At 61.3% G+C, this 17,982-nt stretch overlaps 1 protein-coding gene and 1 long non-coding RNA gene across 13 annotated transcripts; one reads left to right on the plus strand and one right to left on the minus strand.

Moving 5' to 3' along the window:
* Positions 1 to 7,058: 7,058 nt before the first annotated feature.
* LOC131491123 (uncharacterized) lies at positions 7,059 to 7,380 on the minus strand. Its single transcript, XR_009251317.1, has 2 exons — positions 7,239 to 7,380; positions 7,059 to 7,194 (listed from the first exon to the last, which is right to left on the minus strand). It is a non-coding gene; the product is annotated as an uncharacterized LOC131491123 (long non-coding RNA).
* A 403-nt stretch (positions 7,381 to 7,783) lies between these two features.
* Positions 7,784 to 16,089, plus strand: PPP1R26 (protein phosphatase 1 regulatory subunit 26). 12 transcript variants are annotated; one of them, XM_058693642.1, is made up of 5 exons: positions 8,921 to 9,402; positions 9,788 to 9,908; positions 10,006 to 10,088; positions 10,632 to 10,768; positions 11,423 to 16,089. In XM_058693642.1, the coding sequence occupies exon 5, from the start codon at positions 11,928 to 11,930 to the stop codon at positions 15,426 to 15,428; it is 3,501 nt and encodes a 1,166-aa protein (XP_058549625.1). In that variant the 5' UTR covers positions 8,921 to 9,402; positions 9,788 to 9,908; positions 10,006 to 10,088; positions 10,632 to 10,768; positions 11,423 to 11,927; the 3' UTR covers positions 15,429 to 16,089. The 12 variants fall into 12 exon arrangements, with proteins under 12 accessions (XP_058549624.1, XP_058549630.1, XP_058549632.1 ...); XM_058693641.1 differs by lacking the exons at positions 10,006 to 10,088; positions 10,632 to 10,768 and adding an exon at positions 7,784 to 8,529 and having other exon boundaries at positions 9,355 to 9,402; XM_058693643.1 differs by lacking the exons at positions 10,006 to 10,088; positions 10,632 to 10,768 and adding an exon at positions 8,776 to 8,910 and having other exon boundaries at positions 9,355 to 9,402.
* The last annotated feature ends 1,893 nt before the right edge of the window (positions 16,090 to 17,982 follow it).

Genomic DNA, 17,982 nt, shown 5'->3' on the forward strand with positions numbered 1-17,982 from the left:
GTTTTGGGGACTTTAGCCTCGGCTCCTTTCTTACTGTCCCTGTGACTTCATTGCCCTGTGGGCCTGTAAGTTCTTCATAACTTGGGGGTGGGGGGGGGCAGGGTGTCTCTCCTTTAGCGGCCCGAACACCACTCTGCCAGCCCCAAAGAAGCCCCAGGAAGGGGGACCCCAGCGTCTCTCCCTGAGGGGTCTGCCCAGCACACGGGGGACCCTCTGGCCCCCCCAGCCTGAGGACACAGGGCTCGTGTGCCCCCACCGGGACCACTTTGGGAAACAGCTGGGCAGTGTCTTCTAAAGCTAACATACCGTATACAATTCCACCCCAGGCGTGCACGGCTTACAACAGCCCAGACGGAAAACAGCCCGTCTACCGGCAGCCGAGCCGGTTATAAAAACGGTGGCATTTCCATGCGCTGGAAAAGACACAGCACAGAAAGGAACCCACTTGTGACACGCGCAACGTGGGTGGGTCCCCAAAACATCACACCAAGTGAAAGGAGCCAGGAGTAAGAGAATAGCACCGTGAGATCCTATTTATACGACCTTCTAGAACCTGCAGAATGACAAAAGGCGGCCGGCGGCTGTCTCTAAGAAAGTACCCACCGGTTTTCAGCATCGCGCGTTCCCACGGGCGGCGGCTGAGGGTCGCGGTGGCTCCAAGTCTCTGCCAGCCCCTGTGTCACCTCTGTCCTCGAGCGTAGCTGACCCCGGCTGTATAGAGCAGTGTCGCCCTGAGGTTCACGGGGATCTTTTTTACAAATCTGCATCTAATTGTGGCCCTCCTTCATCAAAACTCTCCAAAATCCTTCTGGCCAACTCGGGGACAATTTGAATAACGACAACAAAACTGACAGTAACTCAGTATGACACGTAAAATAGGAGTCACGAGTCCAGGGGCGCCTGGGGGGCTCCGTCGGTTGAGGGACGGACTTCGGCTCAGGTCATGATCTCGCGGTCCGTGAGTTCGAGCCCCGCGTCGGGCTCTGTGCTGATGGCTCAGAGCCTGGGGCCTGTTTCAGATTCTGTGTCTCGCTCTCTCTCTGTGCCTCCCCCGCTCATGCTCTGTCTCTCTCTGTCTCAAAAATAAGTAAACATTAAAAAAAAAAAAAAAAAAAAAGAGTCACGAGTCCCTACTTGCAGAGTCACGTCGAAGGGAAAGACTTCCTCCTGCAGAACGAAAAGTGGTAAAGACAGACGACGGGATAGACAACCGCCGTCTGACCAACGTCACGGTCTAGTTTCTTCCTGGCGAGAATCATCAACGGATGCCAACACCGGTGGGCAAAATTACGATGAGAAGCAGGATGTTTACGTCGTCCCGAAGTTCGGCGTCTCCCGCTCCCTGAGACTTGCTCGCGGCGAAAGGGAAAACTACGATTCGCGCCTGACGCCTCCCTGCCCGAGCGGTCGGCAGGGACTGGACAGATCGACACCTGTGTCTGCTACGGTGCAAGCCCGCTTCTGTGATGCTTCTGATCACAAGGACGCGCCCGAAAGAGGAAACAATCCAGGGCTTGCCAGGAACTGACCTCTTCAGAACCGTCAAGGTCACAAAGACAGAAAGCAAGAAAGGAACGGAACCAAAGTGAGCCGGAGAGGCGTGCAGTTAAGGCAACGAGTGGCCTCAGGGCGTCCGGGGCCACAAGAGCCTCTCCTGTTTGTTGCCAAGGACATCGCGGTGACAGCGGCTGTGGTGCCATGGTGAATTAGCCTTCCTTGTTCAGTGAGCAACCTACATACCTGTACGTGGCCACCCTGCCCAGTTCAGCAGCCCAGGAAGGGAGAGGAACTCTGATCCTGCCCCTCTACCGCTGGAAGCTCCTCGGCAGCTTCTCACTGCATTCCGATGTGCCCGGATGTGCCCGGCTCCGAGCTCCCCCAGCCTTAGCCACACTGTACTGGCCAATGTCACCTCACCGATTCCCCATCCACTGTGGCTCTTGGGGAGCAGGGCTGGACTCTTACTTTTGCCGCATTGCCAGGCTGTGGCACCCGGGAGACACCAAACAATGCTTCCTGAGTCCATTTTCACTTTCTGCTAGTACCTGCTGGGTTCCCAGGGACAGCCTCCACTCGATGGGGCATCAGGGAATCACGCACACAGACGAGTGCCGTCTGTGCTGGGATGGAAGGTGCCGGGCCGCAGGGAAGCCTTCCCCCGGGACAAACCACTGAACTGAGGAGACACTGGAGCCATGTCTCTGCTCCTTAGGGAGTGCCTGGTGCCACCTCGGGGCTCCCTGCCACCGCCCCCCCCCACACACACACACACACGCACCCAGCGCTTTGTGCACAGGCCAGGGAAGGTGTGGGGATCCCGCCCAGCCTTTTCTGAGACCCCACGTCCACGGGCCAGCACCCGAGCCCCCCACTCCCCCCAGCCCCTGGCCGCCACCACCCTACGTTTGGGCTCTAAGACGTCCCTGAAGATGACGGGCTGCTCACTTGAATGAGTTCCCTGGCTCTGCTGTGCTCAGCCCGGGGCTCCTGGGTGGAGGTGGGGAACGTCCCCTCGAAGCCCGCGTGCCCCCTTCCCTGCAGCCCTGTGCGGAGCGCAGAGGAGCAGGTTTTCATTCCAGATCCCAGCTGAGGGCGAAGGGGGAGCTGACACCTGCTGGGCATGTCCTTGCAGGACTCCTGACTGCTGTCCATCAACCCAGCCTCGGGGGTCACTTTGGGGGAGAGTGTAAGGCACTGGGCCGCGTGAGCTTGCCCTGGCCCGGCCCCCCAGGACACACGGGTCGAGCCTCCGGAACTTTGATTTTTTTTTTTAATGTTTATTTCTGAGACAGAGAGAGACAGAGCATGGACAGGGGATGGTCAGAGAGAGAGGGAGACACAGAATCTAAAACAGGCTCCGGGCTCCAAGCTGTCAGCACAGAGCCCAACGCGGGGCTCGAACCCACGAACCGTGAGATCGTGACCTGAGCCGAAGTCAGATGCTTACCCGACTGAGCCACCCAGGTGCCCCCAAAATAAATTTTAAATCTGACATTTCCTATGCTGCCCGGACCCCCTGTGGGCCGAGCCACAGCCCGAGGGACACTCCCTGCCCGTGGTCACCCCCTGCCCAGAGGTGACCCACGAGCAGTGGCCTCTGTGCATCAGTGTAGAGGCCGGGCCTCTCGCCTCCACTGGGCCGATCCCCGCTGCGTTCGCAGCACAGCCCCACCGCGCGGTCTCGGGAGCCCGTCCCGGAGTCCCCCGCACATCCTTCTCCTGTCCCAGGGCTCGTCGGGTCGGAGGCGTCAGCCTGCCGCTGGCCTTTGTCCCTTTCCCTTTTCTCAGTATGTTTTTCCTGCCCGGAAGTCGGGGGGACCCATCCTGGCCCTGAGCCCCCCGGTGCCAGCGGGCCCTCTGAGGAGAGGACAGGAGAAAACTCCCCAACACCGCCTGGTCAAGGTCTTCATCCACTTTATTTTCTGCCAAGAACCAGAGCAAGAACACCATTTTTTCTCTCGAATCCAGAATTGGAAACTATCCTGCTCTGCCTTGAATGAATCGGAGGTGACGTGTCCTCGTTTCCCACTTAGAATGTACACCGGGTCCTGTGGAATAATTGCGTCCCGGGAGGCTTACCTTGTGCCTTCACTTAGGCCGTCACCGTATAAACAGGCGGTCTTAGAGTCGCGCTGGTCTCTGCGATGGTGATTAGCAAATGGGGGAAAATTCACGCCAGGACCATCCTAAGCACCTGACAGCCAAGCGATAAACTTGAAAGAAGCCACTAAAAGCCATTTCTCAGGTAAAAGACTTTTACGGTTGTTTGGAAGAAACAGAATTGCCACAGACGGGACCAGGCGGGCTCTGGGTGGAGCGCGTACAGCCTCACCTGTGGACGTGAGCATTCACCCCCTGCGTTAAATGTCCTAAGTTCTGCACGCGTGAGAGCAAAATTGCTCACGACTTAAAGATGAAACGAGCGTGGAAGAACTTGGCAGGAATAATCCAAGCCGCCGCAGCCCAAGCGTATGAGTCTGTATCCAGCCACCTGGTACGCCGTCACCCGGAGGCGGACGCACCTTGACCCGCTCTGGGGGGGTGCAAGGGCAGACCTCCTTCCCTCCCAGTGACCCTGCTGCTGGTCCTCGAGGCTCTTTTGCTTTGATGAGCCAAGAATAGTCTTTGTAGAGACCCGCCTGTAGGAACCGTGTGAGCCCGACCTCAGGCCAGAGTGTCAAAGTGGGGCCGATGCATTTTCCGTTTCACGCAGGGCAGGGACACAGCAGCACTCGGGCCCACCACCTGGGTCTACGCCTGCATCCCCAGGGCCTCCGGGGACTGTCAAATGTCCTTGAGTTGGGGCGGGGTGGGGGGGGGGTGCCTCCTTCCACATGAGTTCCTTTATGAGACCATCATTAACTCTTGAAAGGAAAACAGCTGAATAAAGGACCCCGGCTTCTCTACCAGCACCGACCCTGGTCTCCGGGGTCCCCAGCCGTCTCCCTGGAGGTGTATGGAGAGTAACAAGAAGTTTCCTAGAGATTCTCTGCTCCCTTCACAGAAGGGCAAATGGAGGACCAGAGGAGAGCGGTGACGCGCGTGGACCCCAGGGCCTGACCAGACGCCCCGCCACCGCTGTCCCCGTTCCCACCGTGGCCCACCTAGAGGAGAGCACAGCTACTGACTGTCCTTCCAGAAGCGCTGGGCCAGGGCTGAGCAAAGCTGCCAGCGGCCCCTCCTCCCCTGGGGGGACAATGGGGGGGGGCCTGCTATTGCAAGAACACTGGGGAGGCAGCCCGTGGGCTGATACCGGGGGACCCAAACCTGCACAGTCAGGAGCCTGTCTAGAGGGGTAATTCGAGTCCCCAACACCGAAGCCCACACCTCTCATGACAGGAGAGTTCTGGTAAACACAGATGTCTCTCTTCTCATTCCTCCCATGGAGACCTGACGATTTGCAAGAGGTTAAGCTTCCCAAAGTTAAGAACATGTGTGTGTGCATGCATGTTTGTGCGTGTGTGTGCATGTGTGTGAGCATGCATGTATGTGCATGTGTGCATGCCTTGTGTGCATGTGTGCGTGCGTGTGCATGCCTCATGTACATGTGTGTGCGTGTCCGTGCCTCGTGTGCATGTGTGTGTGCATGTGCGTGCCTCATGTGCATATGTGTGTGCGTGCCTCGTGTGCATGTGTGCGTGCCTCGTGTGCATGTGTGCGTGCCTCGTGTGCATGTGTGTGTGCATGCCTCATGTGCATGTGTGTGCGTGTGCATACCTTGAGTGCATGTCTGTGCGTGTGCATGCCTCGTGTGCATGTGTGCGTGCATGCCTCGTGTGCATGTGCATGCCTCATGTGCATGTGTGTGCGTGTGCATGCCTCGTGTAGGTGTCTGTGCATGCCTCATGTGCATGTGCGTGCGTGCCTCATGTGCATGTGTGTACGTGTGCATGCCTTGTGTGCATGTGTGTGCGTGCCTCATGTGCATGTGTGTGCATGTGCATACCTCGCGTGCATGTCTGTGCGTGTGCATGCTTCGTGTACATGTGTGTGCGTGTGCATGCCTCATGCGCATGTGTGTGCATGCCTCGTGTGCATGTGTGCGTGTACATGCCTCGTGTACATGTGTGTGCATGCCTCATGTGCATGTGTGTGCATGTCTCGTGTGCATGTGTGTGCACATACATGTGTGTGCACGTATGCATGCCTGTGTGCATGCCTCTGTGTGTGTGCATATGTGTGCGGATCCATGTTTCTGAAGGTCATGCCTTTGGACAGAAGTGCAGAAAGTACTTTCCCTTTCAAGAGGCCGCTTCTTCCCCATCATACACTTCAGCCTCTCCTTTCCACAGAAGGCCTTGACTCACGCCCCCCCCCCCATGTCGTAAACAGTTCTCTTATTTTGAAATGTATCTATTAAACTGGTGAACCCCTAGGAAATCTTACCCTGGTAAGAGCTAGCCTAGGCCTCATCCCAAAGGCAGAACCCAGTCAGGAAGTGATAGATTTGGCTGCATACACATTTAAAAATCTGTGCATCACAAACAAAAAGTGAATTCCAAAGGTAAAAAGACAAACTGAAAAACCGATGTGATGCACACTAGCACAGGGTAGACACGGGCTAAAAGCCTTATTGTAAAAGAGCTCTAGAAGAAGAAAGAGACACACAGCCCAAACAAAACAAAAATGTGCAAGAGCACACACAGGCAACACTCTAAACGGCCAATAACAGCATCAAAAGATGCTCAACGTCGCCAGCAAAGAAATCCAAATCCAAGCAACAAAAGGCCTATTCCCCAAGCCTGCCCGAGAGGAAACGGAATGTGCAGGGTGGCCAGCGGCCAGCAGGAGACAGAGGGCCATTTGCCCCCCCGTGGCGGACACGGCATCGCCGATTCCTCTGGAATGCATCCTGCCAAAATGCGAGGTAGTCTTTGTCCCAGCCCAGCGGCGTCTATTCTAGGAAACCACCCCGAGTAGATACTCAGGCCACTTCCTACACAGCAGCTCCCCCAGCTCAGCTACCCCGCAGTCGTCAGGGTCCAGGAGCAGATGACCCTCCTTCTGACGGATCCTCAGGTCACCGGCAGCCTCCCGCTGCGCCACATGCCTGGGCCATTCGCCTCCTTCATCCAACCCTCTGACATCACAAGAAGGGCGAGCACAGTAATAATAATAATAATAATAACTTATTATTAGTTATTATTGTTACTCTCTTTTTGCGCCTAGTTCATAAGCTAATTGGTCACACGTATAAGAGAAAACACAGTCTGTGTAGGGATCAGTACCACCCCTGATTTCAGGCATCCACCGGGTCTCTGAACGGACTCCCCACGGATAAGGGGTGGGGGACCACTCTGTCACCAAAGATGTTCATCACGGCACATATTTAAAAACCGTGGAGAGGGGCGCCTGGGTGGCTCAGTCGGGTAAGCGTCCGACTTCGGCTCAGGTCATGATCTCGCGGTTCGTGAGTTCGAGCCCCGCGTTGGGCTCTGTGCTGACAGTTCGGAGCCTGGAGCCTGCTTCTGCTTCTGTGTCTCCCGCTCTCTCTGCCCCTCCCCCGCTCGCTCTCTGTCTCTGTCTCTCAGAAATGAATAAACGTTAAAAAAATTAAAAAAGAAAAAAAGAAAAAAGTTTATTAAAACAACTCACCAAAGCATTAAACAATGTTTTAATGGGTTTCTTGACACTTGGTCCCCGAATTCCCCAGACTGGAAAGACTAGAAATGCCCCCCCCCCCCCCCCCCCCCGCTTCTTCCCTGTCAGAAAAAGCCTCTGGTTTTCGTCCTGTCAACCCCCTGGAACTTACTAGACAGAAAACGATCCCCAGTTCACCCCAGAGGCAAGGAGTGCCCCAGGGGGGACCTGCACACACATGGTAACTGTGTCTTCCTTCCCTTCCCGGGGTTCCACCCGCCCCCCCCCCCCCCCCCCCCGTCCCCGGCCTCACCTGAGCAGCACCTGGAACACCAATGGCCTTGAGCAAGGACTCAAACATCAGCCCAAACCGCAGGGGTACAAGGTCCCATGGCCCGAGCAGAGCGCAGAAACAGAACTTGACTTAACCGTGGGGCTCTTGGGGCTGGCTCCCCTCCCCTCCCCCAACAGGCCACCAGGAACACCTTTCACCCCGTGTGTGTGTGTGTGTGTGTGTGTGTGTGTGTGTGAGCCCGCAGGAGGAACGGGGCTGCTGGTGTCCACTCCGCCCCCCACCCCACCCCACCCCACAGAACCCCAACCCGGGAGGCCAGGCCCAGGGCCCACACTCCCAGGCGCCCAGACCTGAGTGACTGAGCCACGCGTGCCTGGTGGGCTCCTACCTGCCTCTTCTCCCTGGGAGGGGTATCTGCCTCTCCTCAGCCTCCTGGGGCTCCTGATCTGTTAGCTGGGGGGAAGGAGTAAGCGCGCACTGCGAGGAGGCCACGGCCCAAACTAAAGGCGCAGGCAGCTGGCGGCCTGGGCAGCTTTCCCGGACAGGAAGCCGGCCCCGGAGCAGGCAGCCTGGGGGGCCCTGGGGCCGGGCGGCCGGACGTCGGGCTCAACCGTCGCGCGCGGGAAGACGACGAGGACCGCGCCGCGGACCGGGCGCCAGGGACACGATGGACGCTCGTGGAGGAACTTCTAGCAACGCTGCAGCCGGTCACCACGGCCCCGACGTCAGGACGGAGGAGCCAGCGAGCGCCGGCCTCCGGCCCGCCCCTTCGGCTGCCAACCTTCCAGCGTTTACGGAGCGCGCGCCCCCCGCGCCGGCACCCCGGGGACAGGGCGGCCCCCAGCGCCGGCCCCGCCTCCGGCAGGGCGGGCGTGGGGGGGGGGGGGGTCACACGTCAGCCACCCCGAATTCCCCGGCGCGGGGGGCGCCCCGGGCCGGAGCGAGCCCGGGCGCGCGGGGCGGGGCGCGGGCGGCGCGGCCGGACGCCGGGCGGGGGGCGCGGGAGTGGGTGTGGGGGCGCCCCGCAGCCGGCCGGCAGGTGGGCGCGCGCTAGCGGGCGGGGGTCCGGCGGGCCGCGCGCCTCCCCCGGAACTCGGCCGTGCCATTCCCATGATGCCCAGCCACCGGGCACGGCTTCCGGAGCGCGGCCGCCGGTAGGTCCGGGGAGGGGGCGCTGCCGCCGCCCGCGCCCGCCCCGCCCCGCCCCGCCCCCGGCGCGCCCGCCCCCCGGCCCCGCGCGGGCACGCCGCCTCCCCCGCCCTGCCCTCCAGTCCCCTCCCCTCCCCTTCCCTCCCCTCCCCTCCCCTCCCCTCCCCTCTCCTCCCTCGCTCCCCGGGGCGCGCGCGCGCGGGCGGCGGGCCGGGGGGCGGCGAGGCCGGGGCGGGGCGAGCGCGGCCGGGCCGGGGGGTTGGGGGGGTGGGGAGGGGGGCGGGCGCCGGGCTGCCGCCTGGCCTGGGTCGGGGAGCGCGTCCCCGAGGCGGCCCGGCGGCCCTCGGAGGCGGCGGCGCGCGGCGGGCGGGCCCAGGTGCGCGCAGGTGAGGCCCCGCGGCGGGCGCTTCCGGCCTGGCCGGGCTCCCCGCCCCGAGCACGGCCGCGGGCCCGGCCCTCGGGCGGAAAGGCGACCCCGCCCCGCGCCCCGCGCCCGGCCGCGGCTTCCGGGAGGGTCGCGGGGCCTCGGCGGGGCCTCGGGCCGCCAGCGCATCCCCGGCGCAGACCTGGGCGGAGGCCGGCCCCGCCCCGCGGGAGGTGCCCGGGCTCCCCTGGCCGAGCGCCCCGGGGCCGGGCCCGCTGGGAGGGTCTCGGCCGCTGCGCCCCCGGACACAGGCGGTGGCCCGGCAGCTTCGCGGGAGAAGAGGTCGTGGCGACCCTGTGGACCCTCCTCTCCTGGCAGGCCCACGCCCACTTGCCCCCCCCCCCCCCCCGCCCCAGGCCCTCCTTCTGGGCCTGGTACCCTGACCCTCACCATCCTCCCCCACGAGGGGAAGCTGCCACCTGAGCGGGAAGGACAGGAGCTGAACCACTCTTTGGTGAGCCGAGAAATGTGCTTGGGGGCATTTGGTGCAGGGAACCAGACTGTTCAGAGGATAAGCCAGGTTCTGTCTTCCGCGCCCCCCTGGGGTCTGGCATCCACACTGAGATGCCCGGGTGCCCCCCCCCCCAACGCGCTTCCAGCTTTGGCACTGCGTGGCTTTGGGGTGCAGGGCTGGGTGGCCCCACTGGCCACCCTCCAGGCCTGGTTTGGGGCTCTCGGGGTACAGGGTGGCTATTTGACAAAGCTTCGGCTCACAGTTCTCTCCAAGTATAGTTTTGGGGAGTTTTTCCGAATGATTCATCTTATGTAGTTGATTGTTTTAAATACGCAAGCTGTCGCTGGAGATTCGCTGTGAGTTTTTTACCTCATTCTCGCACTAGGTGATTTGACAGTTCAGAAGCCTCCTCACTGGGAGTCTGAGCTCTCTACAGCCGTGCAACCACGGGAACACGGTGAACACGGGGAGACCAGTGTCTGTCCTTCCCCCAGCTATGCTACGTGGTATGGAAATCACTGCAGCCCAGTGCCTTTGGGTCCGTTGCTGCGCCCGCTTTTAAAAATTGTATTGCGGCTTAAGTAGTTAACATTCTTGATATAGACTCTTCAGAGCCCGAGGCTGACGCGAACATCTCATGATCTCTGTCATTTTGCTGAGGCAGCTGGAATAACCCCCACTGCAAGGTGGGCACAGACTCCCCTAGCCAGTGAAAGAGCCCTCTCCCCACCCTGTCGTCCCCACCGGTCTGTGACCCCGGGAGCCTTCCGGGAGGGTGATGTTACGAGAGAGATTTGGGGCCGCAGTGGGATGCCGGGGCCTGAGAACTGGCAGATAGCTTCACATACTTCCTCTGGTACCAGATCTGTAGCCCAGGATAGTTGTGAATTAGCTGTGATTAACTGTCTTTGGTCTCAGGGTTAAGTTTTTCCAAAATTCAATTTCAAGCCCTTAAATTAATGCTCTTTCTAAAAAAAAAAAAAAAAAAAAAAAAAAAAAAAATCTGTACTAGCTGAAGTTTCGGCATCTGAATTAGATGTTTCTGATTTTCTTTACCCTGTGGCAGTCAAAAGTCTATTTTAAAAGTCGGTAAAGGAATGGGAAGGGGGGAGGGGAGGGGAGGAAGACCTAACCCCTGAAATGCTTTACAAACATTGGCTCCTGTGTTATCCCACCGAACCTGGCCTTGAGAATTTCAAGTGATTGCAATAAATGCTTTTACGTAATAGTTTCACTTTGGGGACACACGAATCAGTGACAGTGAACGGCTTGCTTCCGAAGCTGTTGTGCCCTCTGGTTAAGTTGCACCTGTTTGGGCAAGTCTGTGCCTAGGTTGCCGGCCACGCTTTTCTTGGAAAGGACTGTGGTGTGTAAATACAAGATGATGTGCTCGTCGGGACGGAGGCTCCTGGTAGAGAAGGGTCCATGTTAAAAGCAAAGCAGATACACAGGCCGGTTCCGGTCTGTCCACTGGGGTTCAAAGGCGGTGACAGCCGTGCCCGGCACTATCCTGGGGCGGAACTCAGTTTCCCTGTTGCTGTAAATGCTGCAAAGCTGTCTTGCATCACAGATGTTTTGCATTCTAATTGGGGGGGGGGGGTGGTCAGAAATCAGGGATCAGAAAAACAGGTTAGGAATGACCAGTTAGGTGACGTGTCTTGTATTTTCTAAGCGACTCTCTACGGTGCCCGTCACATCCCCCTCTGCAGCGGTCCCTGACCTTTAGCGGAAGGGTGCTTTGCAAAGAGGTCCTCAGAACCGCTCCCAGGACCAGCCCAGCGGTTCCGCTGACGCAGCCACCCTTGGTCCGAGATGTGGGAACCGGAGTAACCACGCAGGATGAGAAAGGGCGCGTGACAGCGTGTGGGACGGCTTCTCTGCCGATTAGCAAAGAATGATATCAGCCCATGAGACTGCCTGGCAGTTTTTAAACAAAAAGGCTGTAGGCTCTGTGGCTCTTTAAAGACTGTCTGGGGAATTCGTTTTTTCATTGCTCACGGCACATAACTTTTTATTTCAGGGGCTTGTTTTCCACATGGAGAAGGAAACTATCCGCGAAGTCACCCTGAGCTTACTTTCACACAGTCATTCTTTTTAACCTGCGGAGACGCATACGCGCACCTGATCCCGTCGGCACCTGTTGGCAGCCTTTTGCGGCAAATAACACCTCGCCTCCCGCGCAGAGAAGACGGAAGGCCGAAGCAGGAACGCAGGACGGGAAGAGACGCTTGCGGGGGCCTCGGTGTGAGCCCGGTGCCCATGGCTCGGGGGCGGGTCCTTCCGCGCCTCCCCCTGCAGCTGCGCGGACCGAGGCCCAGGAAGCATGAGTGACCTCCCCCCCGCGCCCCCGGCTCACCCGGCACCGGATTCTGAGCCGCCTCTCTGGACTCCAGCCTGGCGTGCCGTTTCTCCGTGGCCGCGTGCGCCAACAGAGTTGCGATGACCCCCCCTCTTTCCTCCCAGGATGTGAAACGGGCAGAAAAATAAAGAGTCGCCTTTCCGCACGTCCCTCCCCGCCTGCTAGAATGTTTCTCATGAACGCCCCTCCTGTGGTTGCTCTCCAGTCGAAATGGGAGGCCTTTGGCACACCCGGGGGCTTTAGGTTTCCCGGGGGCTTCGCAGAGCCGCACGAGGGCGTCGCGAGGGCTTCGGTGAGTGCCCGAGTGCGGATGGTCATTAGCACGCTGCAGAGCCACGAGGCCGCTCTGGGCATGAGCAATGAGCTTGCCCTGCAGAGAAGCCAGAGGGCAGAGAGAGGCCGGGACGCCAGGCTGGCCACCAACCCCGCGTTTGCCGCCTGTGGGCTTGCTGCCGATTTTGCCCCCTCCAGGGAGGAGGAAGCTGCAGCCTTTGGCCCCCTGGTGCTGGATTCGGACAGCGACGATTCCGTGGACCGGGACATCGAGGAAGCCATCCAGGAGTACCTAAAGGCCAAGGGCGGGGCCGCCCAGCCGTCCGGGGCCGCGGACGCGGACGGGGGGAGGCGGTGCAGACCAGAGGTTCCCCGGAGTAGCGCCCCGACGGCCCCGTGTCCCCCGAAGCTGGCACCCAGCTCAGGGGGCGCCCCTGGCAGCCGCGGGCGCGCCGGCCGGGACCGGGGCTCCGCCTCCCCGGCGAGCGTTAGCAGCGATGACTCCTTCGAGCACAGCATCCAGGCAGAGATAGAGCAGTTTCTGAACGAGAAGAGACAACACGAGACCCCAAGAGGTGACGTTTCCGTGGACACAAAACCAGAGCCCGGCGATAATCCGGCCAGACCGGCGTTTAGGTCCAGCAAAGAGCTGGCGGTCAGGGCACACCGTGCACCGGGTGTGACTGGAGCCTGCAGGGATTTTCTCTTCCGGAAACCCCCCAGGCTGTCGAGGGTGAGCACACGGCCCCGAGGCCTCGGGTCTAAGGCGGCCGGGGAGCCCGCGGAAGCGGCCCGGAATAAAGGTACCGTCAGGAGGAGCGCGGGCCCCGGGAGGAGGGCGAAGCGACCCAAGAGCACGGCCCCGGTGCCCGAGGCGTCCGGCTCCAGCAGTGACGATGGCATCGAGGAGGCCATCCAGCTGTACCAGCTGGAGAAGAGGAAGGAGGCGAGCGGAGACCCGCCGCAGAGAGCGCCCTTCGCGGAGGGGAGGGGGCCCGACCCTCCCCCGCGCGGCACAAGCCACTCCACAAAAAGTGCCTCGCCCGAAACCCACAGGAAAACACCAAGCAGGAAGAAGCCGGCGGCCCCGAAGGCCGTGGACCTCCGCCCAGGCGGCCCTGCCCCTGACCCCCCCTCCAGGCCCCCCAGGGAACCCAGAGCTGCCGAAGACGAGCTTGCCGAACGGCCGCCGTGCGGGGCAGAAACATCCGCCGAGCTGATGTGCGCGGAAGCGATCCTGGACATTTCCAAAACGATCCTGCCAGCCCCCGTGGGGGGCGGCGAGAGCCCCCCGCCTGCCAGCCCGCTCTCCTACCCCCTAGCCCTGCCTGCCCGCTCCGACGGGGACAGCAGCTCCGTGGACAGCAATGACAGCATCGAGCAGGAGATCCGGACGTTCCTGGCTCTGAAGGCTCAGTCGGGGGGTTGGCTGGCCACAACGGAGAGCCGCCCACAGTCCACACAGAGCCCACCACCGTCGCCTGGCCCCGGGGTCCCTGTCTCCAAAACGCTGGGCCTGTCGCTGAGCTGCAGAAGGAAACGCAGGGGAGGCAGCAATGCTGTGCGGCCGTCCACACCCAAGAAAACAAGAGAGACGGTGCAGGAGGGGGCCCAGGCCGCAGACCACGGCCCCGGGAACGCGCAGCCCGGCCGGGCCCCCAGGACGGAGGGCGAGACCAGGGGCCAGCCCCTCTCCTGCAGGCCACTGGAGCTGGGCGAGCAGCACGGTGGCCCGGACGCGAGGGGCGGCGGGTGGCCCGGCCACGGGAAGGCGGCCGCGGTGAGGAGCACCGGGGGGAAGGGGAGCTCGGAGGACAAGAGCAGCTCACTGGACAGCGACGAGGACCTGGACACCGCCATCAAGGACCTGCTTCGGTCCAGGCGCAGGCTCAGGAGGAGGTGGAAGGACCCCAGGGCCGCGTGCAAGAGGAAGGTCAGGTTCAGCACCACTGAGACCCAGTGCGTGGATAAACTCGGGGGCTGCCAGAAGGACTGGAAAGACAAGAGCCCTCCTCTGTTGAAGAGTTGCCTCTCCAAACCCAAAAAAGACAGCAGAGAGAATCAGGTGAAAACAACTTTGAGCGTCTCCTGCAGGGAAACGGAGAGAACGCGGGCAGATGGCACGGGGACCGCGGACGCGCCTCCGGTCCTCCAGTCAAGGAGAAAAGCGTCCGAAGGGAACTCGTTCTGCGGTGACGCAGAAGCCTGTGAACTTCAAGGTGCGGGCCCCAGCCCTGGGCCCCCGCCCGATGACAGCAGCTCTGTGGACAGTGATGACAGCATCGAGCTGGAGATTAGAAGGTTTTTGGCCGAAAAGGCCAAGGAGTCCGGGAGCGGTTCAGAGGCCCTAGGAGGGGGCCCCGCCGCCCCGGGCACACGGAGCATGCCCAGGCCCGAGCTGCCGTGCCAGAAGGTGTCCACTCCCGCCCTGGCCCTTCAGCCCGGTGTGTGCACACAGAGCCAGCGGGGCAGGGGTGGCCCTGGGGGCACGGGGAGGGCCTTCCTTCCAGGCGGGAGGAGCGGCCCCCTGGCGGAGCAGGCCTGCCTCCCTGCGGCCCTGGCCAGGCGCACCGGTACAGCCGGGGCCCTGTCCGCCAGAGGGTCGGCTGCCGGTCGGAGACTCGTTTGCACTCACAGAGATCAGAGCCCGCGAGGGGCCGGGGGTGCCAGAGAGCGTGCTCTTGGCCCGCCGCCCACTCACGTCGAAGCTGGCGTCCGGATGGAAAGCCCTGGTGCGGCCTTTGCTGTGACCACACGGGGCCGGAGCCCGCGGACTCACAAGCCGGGAGCGGATGGCCTGGGGGGCCCCCAGACCGGCCTCGCCCTCCCGTGGGCCGACTTCGCCCACCAGAGTCGGCTGCAGAGCGCGTGGGCGCTGAGCCCAGAGGGCAGAGAGGCCGTGTGGAGAGGGGGCCTCGGGGGCCAGAGAGACCAGGGGCCGGAGGGCCAGGACCCCAAGAAAGGCCTACCCTTCGCAGGCTTCTCCTCACTGCTGTCCACACAGTTATTCCACTTCGGGAAGAGTGTCTCCTGGGGGGGGAAGCAGGCGGGAGTCTTTAGCCCGCCCCTGAGTCTGCCCCTGCAGGGCCCGTCCTTCTCGGCCTTCAGAGACACGCCGGCTGGCCACAGCCCCGTGTCCGGAGGCTCGCGCCTGCTCACGAAGAAGGAAGGCGGACGCTGGCCCAGCCAGAAGTCACAGGCTGCGTGCACCCTGCACGCCAGGAGGAACTCGGGCTCTGAGGACGACGGTTTGGACCTGAGGTACAGGCGGGGGGCCGTCGGTGGAGAGGACGAGGCCCGGGAGGCCGTGGGCAGCGACTCGAGCGAGCTCAGTGACACGTCCGTGGAGGAGGGCGGCGGCCCGGCGGCCAAGGGCAAAGCCCTCCAGCCCTGAGGACGCGTGCTGGCTCTGTGTCCTTGTGGGAAGCGCGTCTGTGTGTGCCCGCTGCTCGCGAGCCTGGGCCCGGAACGGGAAGGCCCCCTGCGCAGCCCCGTAGACGGGTAGGCCCGCCGGGAGCGGTGGTGTTATTTAACAGATGTGTCCTGGAAAATAGGGTTTTTGTAGCCTTTTTGTAAATTATTTAAAGTGCTGTAAAAAGTATTTTTGGAAAATGCTGTTGTTTGGTTTTGTAGGGCATTCCTAACTGCCGCTTTCTGTGGTCTGTGTGCAAGGCTTAGATTAGCGGCCACTTGGCTTGGCCGTCACAGCCAGGGCTCAGGTGACCCTGACCGCCAGTGTGGCCGCTGGAAGGGTCTGGCCGTGCCTGGGAAGGCAGCGGTGGACGCCCGCCCTGAGCATCCCAGAAGCGCCCCCGGAGGCTTCCGTCGGGAAGCTACTGGACAGCTCTCGTGACCTGAAGGCCGCCGGTCCCGCGAGGCCAGGGCGAGTCCTCTGAGCGCTGCGGTCACCGCCTCCACGGGAGAACATTTCAAAGCACAACGGCCAGCAGGCGGGCGGACCGGCACCCGAGCCTGTGTTGTTTAACGTCCAGCCCTGTTCAATTCCTGTGTGATTCTAACAGCCCAATAAAGCCCTTTTCGTATGGGAGCCACTATTCCTCGTCGTCAGTCACGGTCTGGGAAGGTGACGTCCCCTGAGAGTGCCCTCCTCCCCGTCGGCACTCGGGAACACACGAGGCCAGGGCCGCTTTCCTTGTTGTGGTGCCCAGACGTCTGGAGAGCCCAGGATGAGGCCCAGCACCCTCCAGGGACCGGGGCCTCGCCAGGGCGTGCCCACACACTCACTCATTCACACTCACACACACTCACACACACGCACTCAGCAGGTGTGCCAGGCGGCTTCCCCAGGGCCCGCCTCCCCGAGGCACGATGGGCCGTTGCCTGCGCTGTTGCGAGTGGGGGGGAGGCCTTGCGGAGGGGGGAGAGTGTGGCTTTCCGTGCCTTCTGCTCAGAGGGTGCCAGGGAGATAGGAGGGGCTGCTGTCGCGTGGGGTGGACGCTCAGCGGTCACGACGTTGACGTGCAAAACGTCCGGCAAACGTTTTTGTCTGCGGCCCTGAGTTTTACGACTCACTGTTGCATTCAGCTGACGGACCTGGACAAGGTTTGCTTTGCAGCTGAGTTTAGTATTCAGACGTGCAAGTGAATTTTCTACAGGCTTGTGCACCCTGGGGTTTAGCGACGGCCCCTTCTGCACCCATAGGCTGGGGAGCACCCGTGGGCCCTCAGCCTGCAGCCCGCCCTCCGGCCCGCCCGACACCTGCAGGGGTCCGTCCGCCAGCCCCGTGGCCGGCTCTTAACTCGCTTTGGTGCCCCCCCGGAGAAACAGTTCGTGTGATCCATGCTTTACATTTAATTTTGAAGAAGTGCTTTTAACACTTGGAAACGAAAATCAGCTTGTTTTGTATATAGGAACTGGGTTTTTTTTTTTTTTAATGCAAATGAGTCCAGCCCTGTTTGTAAATCTGCTTAAGCAGCTCGTCTTACCCAGAGTGGCCTTTGTGGGACGGGATGGTGACTAGAGGACCCTCCTGTGCACTTAGCTCTGAGTACCCCCTGCCCCTGCTGCTTGCTGTCTCCTCCAGGCCCGGCACCCTTCACGCATGCCTCCTTCCTGCCCCCGGGTTCCCGCGGCCTCTGCGACACTGACCCCCATTCTGCGTGGGGCACCACTGTTCACACACGCCTTGTTCTCACACACACCAGGCACAAGCCTGCTTGGGCTGGTCCCTCCCAGGGACCCCGTGCCCTAGGTCAACTCTAGCGCACGCTGGGGCCCAGGCCAGAGGTTCCCCCCGCACCATCTCTGGGAAGGGGGCCGTGGTGGGGTGAGTGTGCGGGACCTGACGCCACAGCCGTGAGTAGCAGTGTCCGGGGAGCTGCCGCACGGGGTGCCGAATGTGCACCCACCTCTGCGGGCAGGGGGACCGTGTGTTCCCAAATCAAGCCTCGCTTCCAGGGGAAGGAGGGGTCTGTGTGCCTGGGGCCAAAGGTTCACTCATTTAATGCAAAGAAGGAGAGAGGCCTAATGGGCACAGTGGGAAGAGAGGTAGGGAGGGGAGGGAGGGTCCCGGGGGTTCAGACGTGAGGTCCATCAGGAGAGGGAGGGTCTCCTACAGCCAAGGCTCACTCCCTCCTTTTATGGCTCAACATCTGAATTCTCGGCAGGTTTCTGGAGCTGAGACACAGTCGCCTCGGGAAATCGGGCCCTAAGTTTAAGTTCTAGCGCCTTCTCTGCTCATATAAAAAGATGAAAAGTATTGCGCCCTTGCTCCCCGCCCCCACCGCCCTCCGAACTAATTTCAGGGCCTGTTTAAGGGACCCAACATCCACCCTGCAAGCCACCACCGGGTTCGCTCCAGGGAAGGCGGACCCGGAGCGGGAAATAGTCTGTTATTTGCAGAGTCTTTGGGTTTCTGCCATTCGGTGCCCTGGACAGACGTTCCGCCCAGCGTGGACGCATTTCCTGTGTGTTTGGAACCCTGTGTT

This window comes from Neofelis nebulosa, chromosome 12, assembly GCF_028018385.1.
Source record: "Neofelis nebulosa isolate mNeoNeb1 chromosome 12, mNeoNeb1.pri, whole genome shotgun sequence".
NCBI classification, from domain to species: Eukaryota; Metazoa; Chordata; class Mammalia; order Carnivora; family Felidae; genus Neofelis; species Neofelis nebulosa.

Excerpts from the sequence above, each read along its gene's own strand:
- PPP1R26 (XM_058693641.1), top strand. The coding sequence starts at position 11,928 with ATGTTTCTCATGAACGCCCCTCCTGTGGTTGCTCTCCAGTCGAAATGG.